Source organism: Garra rufa, chromosome 1, assembly GCF_049309525.1.
Source record: "Garra rufa chromosome 1, GarRuf1.0, whole genome shotgun sequence".
Lineage (NCBI taxonomy): Eukaryota > Metazoa > Chordata > Actinopteri > Cypriniformes > Cyprinidae > Garra > Garra rufa.
Window position 1 is genome coordinate 70,243,292 of NC_133361.1, and position 23,053 is coordinate 70,266,344.

General features: G+C 38.6%; 1 protein-coding gene across 1 annotated transcript in view; it reads left to right on the forward strand.

Moving 5' to 3' along the window:
- The first annotated feature begins 1,908 nt into the window (after positions 1-1,908).
- The window catches only part of LOC141338876 (uncharacterized), a 58,750-nt gene continuing 37,605 nt past the window's right edge, over positions 1,909-23,053 (forward strand). The window contains exons 1-3 of the mRNA XM_073844496.1: positions 1,909-1,993; positions 3,729-4,169; positions 4,254-4,533. Coding sequence (XP_073700597.1) covers positions 1,909-1,993; positions 3,729-4,169; positions 4,254-4,533 — 806 coding nt within the window. The remainder of the gene's footprint in view (positions 1,994-3,728; positions 4,170-4,253; positions 4,534-23,053) is intronic.

A 23,053-nucleotide genomic window follows, 5' to 3' on the forward strand; every position in this document is an offset into this window, starting at 1 on the left:
CCGCACTTTTACGAAGCGCAGATGGTGTGACCATAGTAGAGACAGATGGGTGCCTTTGCCGGAGTACTATTCCATCATCGAGCAGATCGCGGACTTGGAGGTAACAGAGGGACCAATACATGCATAGAGAAGACGAGTTTAGTGTATGTATGTAACGATAACTTTTACATACAATAGCATTATTTAGTTTTTAAATATAATCTGTTAAATGTAATATATTCGTTAAATACCTAATATTAACCCTTGTGCGCTCCTCATTTGGGAGTCACACTCATGCTCCTCACGGTCAAAAGTGACCGGACACCTGAAATGTAACTTTTTTTTTTCTTCAGTAAAACCAATCTAATATATTTTTGTTCCATAATATTTTTTCTTTTTTCCTTTGTAATTTTAGAGAATTTTATGGTACTAATGATTATTTATGCAATAATTATGATCTATTTTTTCCACTGAAAATAGAAAAAAAATTAAAAATCCTAATTTTTAAAAATTATTTTTCAATGAATGCAGTATTTCAGATTAAAATAGAGTATAGGCCTTCCAAATCAATTTTTTGAAGACAGATTAGCACCACCTGATGGGAGCACAGGAAGAAAAATAAGCAATTTCACAGTGTAACCACTAGAGGCCTGTATAGACATCAATAGAGATGCTAGTGAATTCCCAATTTGTTTTAGACATAATTGCTTACTTATATAATAAGTAATGGACTTTAAAATATATTCAGACATTCTCAAAGAGTACTTTTTGTGAAGTTTTAGATATTTTCTTCTTATAAATAATGATTTCAAATTAATTTTTGCATTATGATTATAGTCAATCCTAAACGGCACTGCACTGACAAACCCAAGAGGCAGTGCTTGCTTCTCATCACTGTTTACTGCAGATTTCAAATTAATTTCCAGTGTGTGTCAGTTTTGCCCACTGCTCTGAGCTTTTTTCTGCATTGTTACTGAATTATTGAATTAATTTGACATACTGTACTCCTAAAACTTTGCTTTGTTACAGACAGCAGTTTATAGATGTGTGTTTGTATGTGTGTGTGTGCGTGTGTGTGTGTGTGTTTATTTTTCAGTCTTGATGTTTTAGAGTGTCACCACTTCACTGCTGTGAGCTTTTTCTGCATTATGACTGAATTATTGAATGGATTTCACATATTCTCAAACGTTTGCTCTATTACAGACACAGTAGTTTTATTGATGTGTGTGTGTATAAGTGTGTGTGTGTGCGCGTCTGTGTGTGACTGGATGTGTCTAAATCACACTCCTGATGTTTTATAGTATCATCCCTTCACTGCTGTGTACTTTTTTTTAGTTTTGTGTCTGATTTGTCGATTGTGCACACAGTTAATCTCTGAATTGCTGTGTTTTTGTCTTTTTCCCATTCATTTCCTATGGTCGGTCATTTCTGACCGAAGAGCATGAGTGTGACTATTTTTTTTATGCCCACTTAGCCTTTTCGAATGATGTCGTAATTTTTTTTCTGTGTTCACATTCCCAGTGCCATAAAAGTCACCAAGTTTCATATCATTCCGATGAAGCTGTGATTTTTAAAAAATCTAAATGTAAAATGTTCCGGTCAGAAATGACCGAGGAGCGCACAATTAATCAAAATAAATTGTGTTATTAGTGCATCTTGTTCTTTTATTTATTTGTTTCTTGTTATTATTCCGATTATTATTAATTATGTTTGAAGTTTTGATTGTGGTTAGATAATCAGGTGATTTAAGGCCATTCACTATCACTTTAACTGACTCCCTTACTAGTGCACTAAATTGCCTCCAGAGATTTAGTTAAGGTTTTATTTTTCTTTCTGTTAATTATTCTCATCTTAAACAGGACAGAGTGCAAACACACAGAAAAACTCCCAGTGAGGCAACTGAGATCCACGTGACACATAATTACAATGATGCCGTGTATTAAAGAGGAGAGTGAAGACATGAAGATTGATGAAACATTCAGAATCAAACATGAAGATACTGAGGAACAAACAGGTTGGTTTTCATTCTCAAAGCTAAATTATTTTGGCTTAATAATTAATTATTATTAATTTATTTTCACAATGTTTTTTTCTTGAAGTGTTTATAAAAGTCAGTTTTCTACTCTCATTTTGGTGCTGATTTAACTCTACATTTAAAGAGTCCCGTTTAATTATTCAATGTAATTGCCACTGCTAGGACTGAGTAATATCTTTGTATATGAAATAAATAAAGCGGAAGTTATTTGAAAATGGTTTAATGCTGATATATACAAAATAAACTCTGGCGATAACAGTCACTTTCGGCCGACTAGGTCTGCCCCACTAACAGTCAACCGAATGTTGGTCACAAAGTTTTATTAGTCGGTTAATTGCAGAAAAAAATTGTCTATGTTTATGATAGACAGATCGGTCTTTGAGGCAATTACAGTTTGTCAGGTAGGTAATCCAATTGTTTACAACTTCAAATCTGGTTTATCTGTATTAAAGGTGCATTTCACTAGCCTAGAATCTAGACGCGCCCCTAGCGGCAGCAAATTACATTTGCTTCCAAGGGCAGTCTAGTAACTCTCCGTTCACTTGAGATTTCCAAAAATCCAAAATCGACCGGGCCAATCACGAGTCGGTGGGCGGGTTTAACATGATGACGGCTGACCTGCGACTATAAGTTCCGTCAGATGTTCTCTGGTTGCGTGAAATATGCGTGAGAGAGAGAGAGCGATGGCTGCTGCTAGCAAACAACTTTCTTTCGAATCTGCTTTGGCCGCCACTCTGAAAAACTTGAAGTTAAGCTTTTCTCTGAGAAAATAACAAGAAACTGCACTGAGGTCGTTCTTACAAAAGAAGGATGTATTTGGAGTTGACTACGTCACTTTCTTCGTTGCTCTGATTGGTTGTAGCGCTACCCTATTGTGTGGAGAGGGAGTTTGAAAGACAACCGTTCATCCCACCCCTCCGCTTTAGCGCTGTCTATGGAGAGTGCCCAGACCCTACATTTATGTGGGTCTGGCTTGTCAGGCTAGCATTTCACTGTACTGTGGTCAGCACTGTCTGACACTGACTTAGAAAACAGGAATTTAATAATAAAAATGAAAATGTCTCCTTTTTTATTTTGCTGACACATTCAAAATCCCCCTCATGATTAAATAATTGACAAAGTTTTCTTAAATAAAATTGCTAGTACTCTACTCCTTGAAGTAAAGAATGAGAAAAAAAAAAACTTGACTCGAATGTTCCTGATAATTAAAATTGGTCTATTTTCCTTTTTTAAATAAGCCTTGTACGCCTCTTAATTGGTGTACACCTTAATTTCCACTGTATTACAATTTCTTTTACGACAAATGGAAATGTCAAAAGAGCTAATCATTCAGAACGCTAAGAGGCAATGCAGCCATTAATACTTGTAAAACTTGAACATAAGCTGTCAACATGCCTCAACGTCATATTAAAAATGGTCAGTTTGTATAGTACTCATGACTTGATATCCTATGATGTAGAATAAGCAATCAATCATCAATGATCATCGGCAGGCGTCACATCTATTGAGTTCAGAAACAGCAGCCCAGTCCTAAAACATCTTTACTGAGCTGCAGAAATTGACATTGAGAAGGGTAGGGTAGATTTGCCCATATTTCAGCTTTAGTAGACTTCAGATGCTTAGTATGTATAGGATCTAGTGGTATGTTGCATTTAACACAGAATGTTTGAATGTTTTGACATCTGTTGCTTTGTGCTGTATTTTTTCTCCTTAGATCTGGTGGTGCTAAAAGAGGAGAGTCAAGAACTGAATGCAAAGGAAGAGAAAAATCAACATAAGAATCAACACGATTTTATAACTGGAGAAAAATCTTTTAATTGCTCACAGACCAAAATAACTTCCTCAAGAAAAACGGGTCAAAAGACAGGAAAGAGTAAGTACTGTACCTGCCAACAGTGTGGAAAGCGTTTCAGAAAAACATGTATTAAAATGCACATGAGAGTTCACACAGGAGAGAAGCCTTATGCCTGCCAACAGTGCGGAAAGAGTTTCAGTCAGAAAATAACTCTTGAACGCCACATTAGAATTCACACTGGAGAGAGGTCTTATGTATGTCCTCAGTGTGGAAAGAGTTTCACTCGTCCTGCAAACCTTGGAGGCCACATGAGTGTTCACACTGGAGAGAAGCCTTACAAATGCAAACAGTGTGGAATAAGTTTCAACCAGAAAGGAAACCTTAATTCCCACATGACAGTTCACACTGGAAAGAGCCTTTTCACCTGCCAACGGTGTGGAGTAGGTTTCACTCAAAAGGGAAGCTTGAATAGACACATGAGAATTCACAATGGAGAGCAACCTTACACGTGTGATCAGTGTGGAAAGAGTTTCCATCAAAAACAACAATTTAAAGTCCATATGAGAATTCACTCTGGAGAGCAACCCTACACATGCCCTCAGTGCGGAAAGGGGTTTAATTATAAACAACGTTTTGAAGAGCACATAAGAATTCACACAGGAGAGAAGCCTTTCACCTGCCAGCAATGTGGAAGAAGTTTCAACCAAAAAGGATCCCTTAACCGGCACATGAGAGTTCACACTAGAAAGTAGCCGTTTATATGTGGTCACTGCGGAAAGAGTTTCAGATATAAAGCGGCCATTAAATACCACATGAGTTTTCACTTGTAAATGAACTGTTTTTATGCCATCAGTATGAAACTGTGGAAAGTTTCACAGAGAGGAAACATCTTAGGAATTGCATGATAACACCAGAGAGAAAGTCTTGAGGTTCCTAGAAGCAGTTAAAAATACCCCAGTTTAAAATGTATTTTGGTTGAACAGATCACAAATAGACTTTCTCCGTATCACAGTCTCTTTTGTCCACTTTTGATCACTTGTTTTTCCCCTAGATATTTTAATATTTTCTTAAAATAAATTCAACTTAATCTGTTTTTCAAATAGAGGAAATGAATGAATTAGAAGTAGATACTATTTTTGATGTGTTAAAATAACTTTAAAGCAAAGGATGCCTATGGGCTTGACACCAATGTTTTAAAATCTAATAAAGATGCTTGAGCTTGCTCAATTACATATGTGGTAAATTAGTCATTTAGACAATCAGTTGTTCTATCAGCTTGGAAGTTGGCTACAGTTATCCCTGTTTATAAAGTAATTATAAGCCAATTAGCATCCTTTCGATTGAATCTAATGTTGCAGAAAAATGGGTAACTAAGTTACTTCTTTACATCCTATGCAGTTTGATTTTTTAGAAATTATTGCTCAGAATCAGCTAATTGTTTGTTGAGAAAAACAAATCCTTAAGAGTGCTAGATAAACTAGATAAGAGTGAATATGTTGGTGCTGTCTTCTTAGATCTAAAGAATGCATTTGACACAGTTGATCACCAGGTTATTTTAGCCAAATGAACAAATGTAACTTTTTTGGAAGACTCACATAATTTAGATAAAATCATATATTTTTAAATAGTAAACATTGTATGTGTATTGATGGTACAAAGTCATCTTACATTGATTGTCCCACTGGGGATTCACAAGGCTCTATCCTGGGATTTATTTTATTAAAATTAATGATTTTACCTGGAGTATGTGAACATGTATGCAGATTTGATGTAGTCATTTTTACCTTTGTAAATAATTGGGAGATTTTAATTACCATACCAACATAATTAAATTAGGTTTACCACAGATTTTTTTTTTTAAATATATAATATACCCTTTCATGTAACTATTGTAACCTTCTTAAAATAAAACACACGATATATTTAGAAAATGTACCAAAAAAAATCCTTAAATATTTTCAATGTATGTTGTGGTCTTGCCACACCTAATGGTCAACTTTTAGATTTGAAAAGATTTTAACTTATATTGTGGATATTTCTATGCGTTTATTAACCAAGACTTTACATCTTGACACATGAATAAAGGAACTGTTGATAGAAAATAAGAAGTATATTAATTAATGAGTGAGTGATCAAGAAGACTGCATGTTAGATGGATCTGATAAGGCTAGTTAAAAAAGTGGTCTAGGACTGATCAAACTGATACTTAGAATTATAAGAGTGCTTTTACAACTACAAAAACAACCAAAAAACAACTTGGAGAGAAAAAAAACACTCGAGATATCAGCATTCATTATAAATGCCAGTGTAAAGCAATCTACTAATAATTCAGAAATTAGCAACTAATAATAAATGGAAACGGTAGAAAACGACTGAGATTTCTTTGTTACCTCCTTACCTCTAACAAATCCAACACTTTCAAATCCAATCAATGAATTTTGACAAAAACATATTTCACATATTATCTTAAATAGTATATACACTCAAAAAAGTGCTGGGTTATTTCTGTAAACACATTGCTGGGTTAATTGTGGTGGGTCTAAATTCTGGGTTGTTTGAGGTACTGTAAACACACAGTTGGGTTGTTCATGCTGGGTCAAATGGACGGTTCACCACTGAACACCTGGGTTGGGTTATTTTGACCCAAAAATTTTGGCAGGGTTAGCGTTTATTTTCTGTGAAGGATTAACGATAACGTTAAGCAGCCTATAAGGTACTCTTTTGACAAAAAAGGCCTAAACAATAGCTTTATTCTTAAATAAAAGATGTGTGTGTGCGCACACAAGCAAAGTTTAATTTCTATATAACATTAACGTTACATATATCCCTTATTTTAACGCCTCATGGAAAAGTTATGAATTAACGTTAGGTCAGAAATACGGGTGTAAGTTCAGTTACTGTCTGCATACCATGTCTTTGTAATATTTTGTCAGAATTCGATCATTTCGTATTAAAATTGATATTTTAAGGGCATATTGTTTTCAAGTAAATGTCCGGGACATGCCGAATCTGACCACAGATACATTATTTTCATGTTGAGCATTTTCACGCTCTTTTTTTTCCTCAGGTAAGTTAGCTGCATTAGCTGAAATGCTATGCCACCTTAATAACTACGCCACGATATTACTGGTATGTATTTGTTACTTAAAGTTGTTTTGTTTTCTAATGACGTTCCGTTTACATCCACATTCATAAAAAGTATATCTGTATAAGGCGGTCTCAAACCAGGGGAGTTGCTAGACCTAATACTGTGTTCCAGGCAGGTTTTTAAGCTCGTAAATCACAACTTCAAATCACAACTCATGACTTTGTAGCGTTCCAGGCAAGTCACCCCAAACTGCCTGAGCACATTTATTATTATTACATTAGTATTCATTTGTTTGCAACGTTATATTGTCCTAAAGTCTATTTTTTCACTGTGCACCACTTGCATAAACACCGCACCCGTAGGTGCTGACATAGTGGTTTTGCGGGCTATGTCACGTCAGAACTCAGAACTGGGAGTACATCGATCTAGTACGAGTTCACGAGTGGGAAGTCACGGGTTTGACTGCCGTTCCGGTGCACTTTCACGGCTAGAAGGTAGGAAAAAACACGAGTAACGGGTTGCCTGGAACGCGGCATAAAGCTCTACTGGGGCACAGGCCCCCCTTTACTCATATTAATTTTATTTATTTATAGTTTTTTATTTTTATTTTGTATTATTATTTGTTATGGGGTATTTTATTTTTTCTATCTATATGAATCTATATTCATTGCAGACGGCTGTTTGCAATGTCTGCAAAGGAAATGTTGGGTTGGTGGGATGGTGGTTAAACTGCAACATTCAATACAAACAATTTGATCAAGCACCTCCAAAAGCATTCAACAATGGTATCGGATCGGTATCGGCAGATATACAAAGCCCAGGCATCGTATCGGTATCGGTATAGGGACTGAAAAAGTTGGATCGGTGCATCCCTAGTATCGATGGACATGAGTCTTCATGTGTAAAGTTTTTGAAGGCATCAGTTTTTTGTGACCACTTGTAAAGTAGTCACATGACTTGTCTGTTGTTTTCCAGTCTGTAGCGGTTTAAATATATTTACAGTTTTATGTAAAGTATGTTGCATTGTTTTCCAGTCTGTAGCGGTTTAAATGTGTTTACGGTTTTATGTAAAGTATGTTGCATTGATCTACAGAAACTGTTTTACAGTTTTATGTAAAGTATGTTGCATTGATCTACAGAAACTCTTGTTTTACAGTCTGAACAGTCTGAATTTTTTTTGTGTTGTATAATTGTATTACAGGAAAATTATTTTACATTCCTTTGTGATTTATTCTTATTGGTAAAAATAAAGGTAGCAAGGCAATGAGACACCAAATAACCCAACGTTTGGGTCGAGTTAAAATTCAAGTGAAAGCACAACCTTGGTCTGATGATGGATGCACTTAAATGATGTTTCTTAAAGCAAAGTTCGGGAGGAGCACGTCAGATACTTAGCCTAATTAACACAGCTGGAACTCACTCAAGCCAATCTACATCATGCATAAATACAGCCGACTCACCTCTACCCATTTGACGGATTATCAGCATCCCTCCACCACCCCATCTCCTCACTCCGAGTTCCTTCTACACATATACATAGGGGGGGGGGGTACTCTAGGTTCGGGCCATTCCCGAGCTCGGAGCCCTTCCCCGGACAGCACGCCAAACATGCTTACATACTCCAGCTAATTATATGTAAGTGGGAACTCGTGAAAGAGCTTAAAGACCTCTTTGAGGTTCTGCAGGCCAGAGACATTACACTGTATCAATCAGTTAATATATTTAACCTCTTAACTGTCGCCCCCTATTTTGGGTTCAGATTTGAAAAGGTGAAGTACAACTTTAAATGGTTGTAACTATGGAATGCTTTTACATATAAGATTAATTCCGGTCTTGTTTTTAAGAAAACACTTGCATGTTTATGGTACAAGTGTCTGCAGTTAAAAATAATATATGAAAAAGTTATAGCAATTTAAGTTCATTATAATACAAAGATACTAAAATATTTTTTTTCTTTTATGGAAAAATATATATTCCAAAGGAGGTTTTACCCTAACTATGACAGGAAATCATAGCATGAATTCTAAAATAATGTTATAAATTTGGAATTAATATCAGAAACCTTGTAGATTTTTAGCTGCTGTACCAACAAAGGAGTCACTAGGTGTCATTTTTTCTTAATTGGGGATTCTTATGCTCTGTTAATGACATTTGTTTACAACTTGATCTTTTTTTCTCAAAACATTGTACTCCAGATATAATTAACAAAAAACATAAACAGGGTGTAAATTGTTTTAGAAATAGGAATAAAACAACAAAAAAGTGTACAGTATGGTTATAGAAATCCAAATGACTAACTATTTACAACTATTCAGTGCTAAGAACTACAAATTATCATCATGTCAGCGATTGAAGCAGTCTGCCTTTGGGAGGAAGCAAAGAGGCATGTCACACATACAGCAGATCACAGGGGTTTTCAGGTGGCACACCCTACATCTTCTTCTGAATTTACTGGGAGGTTTAAGGTGTTTTGGTGTGTGTCCTGCTGAATGCTAAGCAGTAGGAGCAGCAGGAGGAGCAGGAACATCCGGAGGGGGCAACCAATCAGCAAGCTCCTGTATTAGAGCTTCCTGGAATTCCCTCAGATTTTTTGGCTTCTTACTTTGCATTGCAGCCAGGTGCTGGTGGATAATGAAAGCATTGACCACTGCAATGTCCACAAAGTGGAAGAAAAGGGTGAGGTACAACTTTCTTGTTTTTCTCAGCACATATTAACTCCCCCCATGTCCCTGTGAAAAGAGCAAAAAAGTCAATACATAAAATACAAACACATCTGCAAAATTTCTGCATGACCCACTGGAAAAAAAATGTACTCACTTGTTGTAGTCTGAAACTACAGAAGGAATTGGTATGGTCATCATTGTCCATTGTCCATCTCCCATCTTCACCATCCTCTGGACAGTCTGATTTTCATTCGCTGAATGGAATGACGAGCACATCAATACCTCTCTTGTGTCCTTCCACTCAATGAAGAGCAGCAGGTCATCCCTGTTCTACCTCATGCTTCCCCAAGGAGCATTTTTGGGCAACCTGTTAATGGTGGTTTTTGGGAAGCCCACCCGGTTGCTTCTGATTAGAGCCAGACCGATAAAGGATTTTGAAGGCAGATACGATACAAATATTTGTTGGTTTTAAAATCCGATATTCCGGACGATATTTTTTTTTGTGTTTTATGTTTTCTTTTATTTCAGAAACGCACAACAAAACATTAACAGATTTCCCTAACATTAGTTATTTGTAGTTATTTATGAGTTTTAACTAACATAATATGATAATGCATTTTAAAAAGAAACTGTTATTTTATTGTCCCAACAGAACAGAGGAACATCAAAATATATTAAATTTCTGATAAATAAAATGTATAAAAATACAAACTTAAGATATGAAACGTAAAGTCCTTTGAACAAAAAAAACACAAAATCAACAACCAAATCAAAGTTACCAGTTTTAAAAGACTTGGTAAGCTTCATAAATATAACTTTGAATAGGACTGGAGACAAATTCTGTTAAGTTCTGATTAATAACAACAACAGCAAAATATAAATAGCTAACAGTATATGAGGTAGTGTACTGAATCAATGTCAATGTCAATGTCACATTTATTTATATAGCACATTTTCAAGGCCAGGGCCTACCAAAGTACTTCGCAGTAAAATACACAAAATATTAGTCACACACTGATACAATAAGAATAATAAAATAACAAAATGCTAAGAATAAAGGTATATATAGAATACAACACATTCATCAAGGCGGCTCCTCTGTGATTTAAACTGGACAGGCTATTAGCAGTTCGCACAGCTACGGGCAATGAGTTCCAGAGAGCAGGAGCTGCCACTGAGAAAGCTCAGTCACCTCTGGATCTCAGTTTCAATCTAGGAACCTCCAGGACCATCAGATTGGCTGAGCGGAGGTCTCTGGAGGGCCTATGCAACCTGACAAGGTCTGTAAGGTACTCTGGGGCTAGCCCATTCAGACATTTAAAAACAAATAAAATAACCTTAAAATCAATCCGATACTTTACTGGAAGTCAGTGAAGCAATGAGAGCACTGGAGTAATGTGCTCCCGCTTCTTCCTGCCGCTTAAAAGACGAGCTACTGCATTCTGTACAAGCTACAGACGATGGAGCTCGGACTGCCCAATGTCTATGTACAAGGAGTTACAGTAGTCCAGGCGAGAGGTAATAAAACATGAATAACTTTTTCTAGGTCAGCCTGTCTCAGATACGGTTTGACTTTAGCTATCAGTCTAAGCTGAAAAAAGCTAGACTTAACTACAGCACTGACCTGCTTATCCAGTTTAAAAGCACTGTCAACAATCACTCCAAGATTACTGCCATGGGATCTTAAATGAAGTGCTAGCTGGCCAAGGGAGCTGGTAAGAACCTGAACCAACTCTTGGCGACCAAACAGGACAACCTCCGTTTTATTCTCATTAAGTTTTAAAAAGTTTAGGTCCATCCATGTCTTAATTTCGCTCATGCAGTTTATCACGGCGTGCAAAGATTCTTTGGCTGGAATCTTTAGCGGTAGATACACCTGCACATCATCAGCGAAGCAGTGGAAGGAGATGCCATGCTTCATGAATATGGATCCCAATGGGAGCATATACAGGGTGAATAGGAGTGGACCAAGAACTGACCCCTGAGGGACCCCGCAGGTCAGAGGGGCCACTGAGGAGGAAAACTTCCCTATTTGTACAGAAATTGATCTGTCTGTTAAATACGACTTGTACCACCTTAGGACAGTGCCTTTTAAGCCAACACAAGCGCCACAGAAGAATTTTATGATCAACTGTGTCGAAGGCTGCAGTCAAATCAAGCAGAATTAGAATGGCACAGTTGCCAGTATCAAGGTGTAAGAACAGATCATTAAAAACTTTTAAAAGAGCAGTCTCTGTGCTGTGACAAGGCCTAAAACCAGACTGAAACTGTTCACAAACATCAGCTGTTTTTAATTAAAACAGCTCTTTCTAAAACCTTGGAAATAAAAGAGAGATTGGAAATGGGTCTAAAATTAGACAAAACCAGTGGATCTAAGTTCTTCTTCTTTAAAAGAGGCTGTACTATGCCATGTTTGAAGGAGGATGGGACGTAGCCAGAACTAAGACACAAATTAATAAACTTCAAAATAAAACACTCCACTGAACAGAAGACCTTCTTAGGCCGCGATCACACCGAACACGTTTTTGCAGTTGGAGGCGCCTCTTTTGAATGGTTTTCTGTTGGCAGTGAGCGTTCTGCACGCTGTTTATGCGCCCCCGGCGCCTCGCGTTTTCGCCGCCTGCTGCGTCTCGCGTTTTTGCAGGAGCGCTCTGAGCGCCTGAAGTTGAAAAAAAATCAACTCTGAGCGGAAAAACGCCCGACGTCATTCGCGTTCTTTTCCATTGTCCAATCGAATGAATGGAGAGGCGGGCCTTCTGTTGTGGTGACGAAAGTTTACCGTTGCTTAAAAAGTCCGGAGACTGCAAGAATTAGAGGAGAAACCTTTGGTGTCTATCGTGGGTAACCCGGAGCTGTATTATTTAGGGTTTCTGCTAATATGACAGTTTACTTAACAGCAAAAAACTAAGATTTTAGAGCGCTCGCGCTATAATCCTTTGATTTGACTGACAGGACAGTTGTTTTGGTCGTTGCTTAGCAACATAAAAAAACCGCAGCACACTGCTCTTTTATTAAAAGTCACCAAAAAAGGCAGTGCTGTGCGCTTCGCGTTTTTAGAACTAAAAGACGCGTTCGGTGTGATCGCGGCCTTAAACAGACACGATGGAATGCGTGTGGCAGTTAGTAGGGCGTAAATGTGCAACTATCTCATTCAGTTCAGAGAGACAGACAGGTTCAAAGCTGTCTAAGACAGCTGTGCTTGCTAGAGGAGCTGAGGGGTCCTGAACAGACAGAGAGAGTGGGATTCTAATAGCAGAAATCTTGTCTGTAAAAAACTGCAGAAAAGCCTCACACAAGATAGAAGAAGGCTCCATACAGACAGCATCACCAGGGTTCACCAGTTAATCTGTTAAAAAGAACCTGAGGCTTATGAGCGTTTTTTGACACAAGTGAGGATAAATATTCAGTTTTTGCCGTTTTTACAGCCTGCTGATAATTAATAAGACTGTCCTAAAGGAGTTCCCTAGAAATGTGATGATTGTCCTTTTCCATTTTCTCTCCGCCTGTCTGCATGTGCGCCTGAGCGCACGAGTGGACTCATTCAGCCAGGGCTCCTTCTGTGGCTTTATGCGCTTTAAAGTCATGGGCGCTATCGAATCTAAAATCTTAGTACAGAGAGAATCAAACATTGCTATGCATTCATCCACACTGCGGTCACTAAGATCATTCAGAGAGTATAAAAAAGAGTCTTTAAAAGTAGCACAAAACAACTGTGGAGTTACAGAATTTTAAAAAAAGGAGACGGCACACAGGAGCTGCGCTTAGAGAGGGAGCAGGCACAGAGAGGGAGAATAGAACAGGTAGATGGTCGGATAAAAGTGTGTGGCTGATCTCAGTTATCTGTATGCCCAGCCCATATGACAGCACAAGATCCAAAATATGACCCTTTTCATGCGTGGGCTCCCGAACAGACTGCATAAGGTTCAAAGAGTCAATTACATTCAGGAAGTCTTTGACCAGAGGTCTGTTCTCACAACACACATGTATATTAAAATCGCCAACAATCAAAAAGTGGTCATATTTAAGAGTGACCCCGACACAAAGTCTGCAAAGTCCAAACAAATTATTCAACAAAGTCTTTGTTGAATTTTGGTGGCCGATAGACCACCGCACAGAGAAAAGTCTCAGAAATCTTTACCTCAAAGAGTTGCAGCTCAAAGCTGGAGTAGCCTGCTGCTGAAGATTGTTGACAGCAAAAAGTGGATTTAAAAATGGATGTCAGTCCTCCACCTTTACAGGTAATACGAGGGGAGTTGAAGTAATTGCATCCAGGGGGAAGAAGCTCCGATAAAGGAGCAAGATCACCTTCACGGAGCCAGGTTTCCGTCAGGAACATAAAATCCAAATTGCGAGCGATAAAGAGATCGTTCAGTAAAAACGTTTTGTTTGTGACAGATCTCACATTCAGCAGAGTCAGGTTTAAAGTAAGAGTGTCAGATGCGGACAGGACACACTTCAGGGAGCGGAGGTTCCGACGATCCACACCACTTCTAGTCTGTACACCCAGCCGATCTGGGTCCAGCGAGCAGCCGACCCAGCCTAAGCCGCCAGCGTCACCTGAACACCCTCGAACGCAAAACAGCATCATCCAACAGATACAGATCGGTCCAGTGACCAAGCACACGAACAGTCCTCAAAAAAGCCTCGAACCTTACCCGGACACCTCCGCGTTTACCACGTCTTCTTCGCCGTCTCTTGCAGGCATGATAGAGAGGAGGGTGCCTCAGGAAGGCTGGAATTTCTTCGAGGCATGGAGGTGGAAGTGAGCTTTTCATCAGGTCAGGTTTAATCTGATTGCAGAAGGCTCCAATCTCAAGCAGAGTTTGGTGATCATAGGTGAAAAGAGATAGTACGCCTTGGCAACACAGGCAAAATAATAATAAATATAAAACAAAGACAGAGAGGAGTGACAGAGTGACAGACGACCACCCAAACATCTCAGAGCCATCTTTCATCTTTTGACAATGTTGTCAATGATAAAAAGTTATGGAATGATCTCCTCAGTATCTGGTGTCCACTGGTTGTCTTGTTCTGTGAGTAAAACAACATGCTAAAGTTATGTAAATGAGTATTAAATCATTTGCAATTTTTTTTTCAGTACAAAGACATAAATGAGTACACTTTAAGCAAAAATAAAACTTAGTTGAATTCGAACAAGCATTAATGGATATCTTACCACCAAACCAGAAAGCAGAAGCTCACACAAAGGCAGGGTTAAGAAGGCACGATTGTTGAAGTTGTGAAATCCAGAAGAATATTCTTGGAATCTTACAATGTTTGCAGACATTGGGCACTCTTTTAAAGCAACAGAAACACCTGTAATTTGAAAGTAAACATAAAAAGCTGATATAAATAGTATATTTTCTCGGTACTCACTCAGGTATCTGTTAACATTGACTGTTAATTCATTTTGAGGTTTTTTGCGCTATTTTCATCATCCGGGTTTAAAATCTACATTGTGCTGACGTCACCGTTTGTGACGCAGGGATGGACTTTAGTACATCGATGACGCGTTGGTGTCTCATAAATATTCATGATGCTGCGTGTTCCTATCCTATGAGAAGTCGATTCGCTTAATTATTCACAACAGCGTGTGCTGATTTGCTGTGGCAGGCGTTTCAGACTATGAGATCGCGTACATTAACTGAGAGCAACGTTCATGGATGAAAGAGAGTATAAGAGTTTGGTTTTTCCTTGACACAACCCATCAAAAGGCTTATGTAATTGTGGTAAAATAAGCTTTAACAGTTATTACCCAGACAGCATGATGTTGGTCTGTGAGCAGAACGTCAGCCTCATAAACTTTAGATCTAAAAAGGATCGGCCAGGCGTAGGCAGGTGTAATTCGGTCAGTGCTCTATTTTGCCAGCTCATCAAATGTCGGCTCTGAGTCGGCTCACGACAGATGGCCGATGCTGCGCTTTTCTATTTGAATTTGTCTATTTGAATTTGTTCGTCTCTTAGCAACCCACCAGAGAGATGGCGACTCCTCCGGCGATATCCGTGGCTTTCAGGTAAGTTTTCGCTTGAGTTAAATTGGAAAAAATATATTATTTTGTTATAACTTAAATGTGACACTCATATGTGACACTCATTCAGGGTTCGTACGGGTGCTTGAATTCCTTGAAAATGCTTGAATTTTAATGTAGTGTTTTCAAGGTTTGAAAAATGCTTGGATTTTGGATGAAGTGCTTGAAAGTGCTTGAATATGCAGTTGCATCGGTTTCATATTAATTAGCTTCCATACTAAATAGTTATTTTTTGTTATGCTTATAATATGTAAAAGAAAGAAAAGAAAAAAACAGCTCCGCTGGAGTGTGCAAATGAGGCTGTAGTGTGATCCGCCGGTCTTTCTTGATGCGCACCCTCTGATGGAACAGAGCGGTAGATAAAACATGCCAGTTATCAGGAGGTTGTTGCATGATCAGTCCTCGATGGCTTGAAAACGACAAATAAGAATTATGTTTAAAACGAGAATTTGGGGATCGCAAAATTGCCAGCCTGATGTCCCGGGGCTATTGTGTTTTCCAGTCGGGCTACAAAAATGTTTCACCGGACTATCGTAAAGTAGAGGGCTCGTGCGGGTCATTACAAACTCATCAATTTAGCTGTATCAAATTTAAGGCCATAAAAAGTTTTAAATGTATTAAATAGTATAAGAAAAGGCTTAATTATAAGTTTAAGAGTTAGGGACGGAAATACAAGAATCGCGATAGGGCTGGATAAAACTTCAAAAGGCAATGATGTCATTGAATAAACATACACACTGCATGTTTCAAAGTCAAAACGCCTCACGGATGTCTTTATATGAATGTATCTGAAGCATAGACTGTAAAAAATATGGACGTAGTGTCCGTGACGTCACCCGTAGGATTCTGAAGCGCTATTTTGAAGCCTAAAGTGGGCGGGAGTCGGCCGTCGCCATCTTGGAATCGCGTCACCGCGCGTCACTCCCGGATAATCAAAAATGGGCAAAAAGGCGGGACGTGGGTGGAGCTTGTTGCTGAAACCACGCCCGCCTAGCGCGACAGTGGTGACAGCAGCGGCAACCCCCTGTCACTCAAGTGACCTCGCCCTTAATTATGCAGAACTTTAAGGCTTAATATAACTTAAACGGATGAGTTATAAAAAAATTCACCCCCCTCACAGTTGACATGAAGGGCAAAACTAGCTATATAGACCAAAACCATTTTTTGAACCAGGCTGTAAACATACTTTTTTCTGCTGTAAATTTGGGCATTTTAACATGGGGAGTCAATGGGACTGACTCCCTTCTGCAGCCAGCCTCAAGCGGCCAGTCGATGAATTGCAGTTTAAGTCACTTCCGTGTTGGTTTCAACAGAGAGAGCGGGAGGTTGCCCCTTGATCTGAAGGGAACCGACTGTCCTCAGAAACGTGTCGCTGGCATTTTCATTTCATGCCTGATAAAACTGCGTTAATGCTTGCTGATTTGTGTACAGCTGTTACTAGGAAACCGTAGAATTTCAGCGCTCCTAAAGCGCCCCCTCCTGACAGGGAATGAATTTATTAGCTGTTTAATAAGATTATTACAAATATTGGGCCTTGTTTTTATGCAGCAAACACATAAGAGTTGTAAATGTAAAAATTATGTGCTTTCTAAAAATCTAAACAATTAAGACTTAAAAATTATACTTGATTTATCCATTTTACAGGTATAAAGGCTGAAATGCCATTGTATAAGATGTTTTGTTTTTGTGAAAATCTGAATTATAAATCATGTAATTTTATGGCTTAATGTTACTGTACATTGTTCAACCCCACTACGGTCTTCATTTTACTTGTGCAGCTCTTAAAAAGGGTTATAAATTGCTTTAAATTGATATTTAAAAATTCTGCAGATACACTGTAAATAGTGAAAAAAATACCTTGATATTTGTGAATAGAAAATCAGATAGGAGTCTAAATGTCAATCAAAAATATTTTCAATGTTTAAAAAATTGTCTTTTTTCATTTTGGGCCAGTTAAATTTTATTATTAATTTTAGTGTCTTTTTGGCTACCTTTTAGTACTTTTAGGCTGAAATGTGAAATGTATTTGTGAAAGTTTTCAAGTTTTAGAATTTTAGTTTAGTATCATATTTTTTACAGTCATTTTATACCAGTCATTAATGTGTTACCATATAAATTGCCCTATTCCACTCATACAGTATTACTTTTATTTGTGCAGGTCTTAAAAAGCCTTTAAATTTTATTTTTTAAAATACTACAGATACTCAGTAAATTATATTAATTATATTTTTTAAATTATATAATTTGTATACTGAATGTTGACTATTTATATGGGGCAATGTTATATGCAATGTAGACAGTTGTTTTTTAATAGCACAATAACATCTGATTTAAAATTAAGAACTCATGTATGTGAATATGTAATTTACCACAGTGCTGGAAAATCTTGAAAATGCACCTTGAAAGTGCTTGAAAAGTGCTTGAATTTTACTTTGGAAAAGGTGTAAGAACCCTGCTCATTCCTTCACACTTTCCTTCAAACTGTAAGTTAACACAAACATATTTTAATAAACTTTTCTTCTACTGCGAAACCATGTATATGCCTGTGTTTATTTATTGATAATTTCTTCAAAGCAGCCATTTTACAAAGCACATGTGATAAATGCACAATGCACGATGTGTTCCGCCTGGTTAATTTGCAAGCAGCTCAATGGAAGAGAAGCTGATTGTCGTTGTATCTTCTTTCACGGTAATGTAAGATACATCTCTGTATTCATATAGAGACACAACAATGAAAAAACGAAGCATGGCGCAAAGTGGCAGAGGCTGTCGGTGTTCCTGGTAGGTTTAAAAGTAGTAAAAGTGACATTGTTTTTATCATAATTCGCAAAAAAAAAAAAAAATAGCGATAATTAAAGCCAGCTTCTCATATTTACAATAGGCTATTGATTAAAAAAAATAAATAAAAAAAAAAAAAAATAAATAAATAAATATATATATATATATATATATATATAATACTGCACTGAAATCTAAACAAAGTTGTATGAAAACAACAGGCAAAAGTTAAATTTTTTCAGTAAGAAAAATGGCTTTCAACAGTACCAGATAATACTTTTTAATTCAATTCAATTCAAGTTTATTTGTATAGCGCTTTTTACAATACAAATTGTTGCAGAGCAGCTGTACAAAAGTTTTAGGCTACTACAATATATTTAGTAGCTTATTAGTGGTGAATACTGTATGTTGAGTCGATGTACATATGATATAAATATTAAAATCAGTAACTGTGTAATCAAACAGATGATGAACACTAATTGCAATGGTTATGTGCTGTAATCAACTTGTAGGAAAATTATGTAGTGCTGTATGTTGTTTCAAGGCTGGCATCATCTGCGGTCCTCTGAGGGGTTGGCATCATCTCTTCTTCTGAATCTTGTGTAAATCCTAGTTACCACGGGATGGAAATCCCGTGGCAGAGACAGAGAAACAAAGAAATAATTAGCGTAGCTGCTGTTCCAACTTCCGACCAAACAAAAATGATGGTTTAGCCCAAGCTAAAGAATATTAATGTGCATTTGATCAGATGTAACTGAAATTACAACGTTATGAGATACATTATGTGAATGCTTGGCTAAAGAGATGAGTCTTTAATCTAGATTTAAACATAGAAAGTGTGTCTGAACCCCGAACGTTATCAGGAAGGCTATTCCAGAGTTTGGGAGCCAAATGAGAAAAGGCTCTCCCTCCTTTAGTGGACTTTGCTATCCTAGGTACTACCAAAAGTCCAGAGTTTTGCGACCTTAGGGAGCGTGAGGGATTGTAGCGTAGTAGGAGACTAGCTAGGTATGCAAGAGCTAAACAATTAAGGGCCTTATAGGTAAGAAGTAATATTTTGTAAGTGATACGGAACCTAATAGGTAGCCAGTGTAGAGACTGTACAATTGGGGTAATATGATCATATTTTCTTGATCTGGTAAGGACTCTAGCAGCTGCATTTTGGACTACCTGTAGCTTATTTATTGAAGAAGCAGGACAACCACCTAGTAGTGCATTACAATAGTCCAGTCTAGACGTCATGAATGCATGAACTAACTTTTCTGCATCAGAAACAGGTAACATGTTCCGTAGCTTAGCAATGTTTCTAAGATGAAAGAATGCTGTTTTTGTAACATAGGAAATATGATTTTCAAAAGACAGGTTGCTGTCTAATATAACACCCAGATTTTTGACTGTAGAGGAAATAAAAGTACATCCATCTAGTTGCAAGTTGCAGTTTAAGAGATTCTGTGTACTGTTTTTTGGTCCAATAAGTAATATCTCAGTCTTATCTGAATTTAACAGTAGAAAATTATTGGTCATCCAGTCTTTCACATTTTTTAACACACTCTGTTAACTTTGCTAAGTTAGAAGTTTCATCTGGTCTTGTTGAAATATATAGTTGAGTGTCATCAGCATAACAATGGAAACTAATCCCATATTTCCTAATAATATTACCGAGGGGTAACATGTAAATTGAAAATAGTACATTTACATTTACATTTATTTACATTTATTCATTTAGCCGACGCTTTTATCCAAAGCGACTTACAATTGGGAATACAACAAGTGATTCATCCTAAGGAGGCAGATCAACATAGGAAGTGTTCAAAAATACCATATATCAGGCGTTGTTAGAAGAGTGCAGGCTAGAAGGAGAAGATCAAGAAAGAGAGGAAAAACAGGCTAGAAGGGAGGATATTTTTTTTTTTTTTTTTTTTTTATTGAGTCAGATAGTGTCGAAAAAGATGGGTTTTCAGCAGTCGTTTGAAAGCTGTTAAGGAGTCTGCATTCCGGATAGGGGTGGGAAGATCATTCCACCAGGCAGGAACGTTGAACGAGAATGTTCTGGACAGTGATTTCATGCCTCTCTGTGGTGGTACAATGAGGCGTCTTTCACTAGAGGATCTCAGTCTTCTGGAAGGAGTGTAGATGTGTAGTAGTGAATGGAGGTAGGCAGGTGATGATCCGGTGGCTGTCCTATAGGCCAGCATCAGTGTCTTGAATTTGATGCGTGCTGTAACCGGTAGCCAGTGCAGGGATATGAAGAGAGGTGTAACATGGGCCTTTTTGGGCTCGTTGAAGACCAGTCGTGCTGCTGCATTCTGAATCATTTGTAGAGGCTTGATTGTACATGCTGGAAGACCAGCTAAAAGAGCATTGCAGTAGTCCAGCCTGGAAATGACCAGGGCCTGGACGAGGAGTTGTGTAGCATGCTCTGTTAGGAAGGGCCTGATCTTTCTGATGTTGTACAATGCAAACCTGCAAGATCGAGCGGTCTTAGCTATGTGGTCTTTAAAAGTCAGTTGGTTGTCAAAGATAACACCCAGATTTCTGGCTGAAGTTGATGGGGTAATTGTTGATGAACCTAACTGGATGGAGAAGTCATGCTGTAGAGATGGAGTGGCAGGAAAGATAAGGAGTTCCGTCTTTGCTAGATTGAGCTGTAGATGGTGTTCCTTCATCCATGCAGAGATATCCGCTAGGCAACCTGAGATCCGTGCAGCTACCGATGGATCGTCTGGTTTGAAAGAAAGATAGAGCTGTGTGTCATCAGCATAGCAATGGTAGGAGAAGCCATGTGCCTGTATGATGGGGCCCAGAGATGTAGTGTATATGGAGAAGAGGAGAGGTCCAAGAACTGAACCCTGAGGAACCCCAGTGACCAGTTGATGAGTTTTGGATACCTCGCCTCCCCAGGCCACTCTGAAAGACCTACCAGAGAGGTAGGATTTGAACCAGCGAAGTGAAGTCCCTGTAATACCCAGCATTGAGAGGGTGGACAGGAGGATCTGGTGATTCACAGTGTCAAAAGCTGCAGATAGGTCCAGCAAGATGAGTACCGATGATTTGGACTCAGCTTTTGCCGTCCGCAAGGCTTCAGTGACAGACAGTAGCGCAGTCTCAGTTGAATGGCTGCTTCTGAACCCTGATTGGTTAGAGTCCAGTAGATTGTTCTGTGAGAGGAATAAGGATAGCTGGTTGAAAACAGCCCGTTCCAGTGTTTTTGCTATGAATGGAAGGAGGGAGACAGGTCTGTAGTTGTCTATGAGTGAGGAGTTAAGTGTAGGTTTTTTGAGCAGTGGGGTTACCCGGGCCTGCTTAAATGTAGTGGGAAAAGTGCCTGTGAGAAGAGATGTGTTGATGATGTGTGTGAGCGCCGGTAGGATTGTAGGGGAGATTGCTTGGAGAAGGTGTGAGGGGATAGGATCTAGAGGACATGTCGTCGGATGGCTGGAGAGGAAAAGTTTGGTTACTTCTGCCTCCGAGCAAGGACAGAAGGAGAAGTGGGGGGTTCCAGCCGTGATTGTGGTCAATTTTAGTTCCTGTATGTGTGGAGCTGAGAACTTATTATTGATCGATGTAGTTTTGTCTGTAAAAAATGTGGCGAAATCATCAGCTGTTATAGAAGTTGTGGGAGGTGGTGGAGGGGGACAAAGCAGTGTATTAAATGTTTTGAAAAGGTTGCGTGCGTCCGGGGAATTGTTGATCCTGTTGTGGAAGTATGAAGATTTGGCTGTATGTACTTGGGTAGAGAAAGATGAGAGCATAGACCGATACATACTGAGGTCGGATGGATCCTTAGATTTGTGCCATTTTCTCTCAGCTGCCCTAAGTTTGGAACGATGCTCACGAAGAACATCGGATAACCAAGGGGTTGTCGGAGCAGATCGTGCTGGCCTGGAGGAGAGAGGGCATATAGCATCTAGACAGGAGGTAATAGTGGAGCATAAGGTGTCAGTTGCTGCATTAGTGTCCAGGGATGAGAAGTGAGTAGGAGAGGGAAGGGAGGAGGATACTAAAGAAGAAAGATGGGAGTGTGAGAGAGAGCGTAGGTTTCTTCTAAAAGTAACAGGTAGAGGGGTTGGGAGTGCACAAGTAGCAAGATGTAGGTCAAATGTAATGAAGAAGTGGTCAGAGATGTGTAGGGGTTTGACCACAATATTGTCTGAAATACAATTTCGCATGTAAATGAGATCAAGTTGGTTGCCAGATTTATGAGTGCATGTAGTGATAACACGTTGTAGATCAAATGAAGCTAGAAGTGAATTGAAGTCAGCAGCATAGGGTTTGTCAAGGTGAATGTTGAGGTCCCCAAAGACTAGAAGTGGGCTGCCATCCTCTGGAAACGAGGACAGCAGCCCATCCAGCTCTTCTAAGAAGATGCCAAGTTGAGTAGGAGGGCGGTAGATTACCACAATGTGGAGTTCGATAGGAGATGTTACAGTGATTGTATGAGATTCAAATGAACTATAATTGCATAGAGGAGAATGGGTTGAGTATTTCCAGTTGTTAGAAATAAGAAGTCCCGTCCCCCCACCCCTTCCAGTCTGACGAGGGGTGTGAGAGAAGGAAAAGTTATTAGAAAGAGCAGCTGGGGTTGCAGAGTCTTCTGGACGAATCCAGGTCTCAGTCAAGCCTAGAATGTTCAAACCAGATTGCACAGAAAATGCTGAAATGAAGTCAGATTTGTTGACAGCTGAT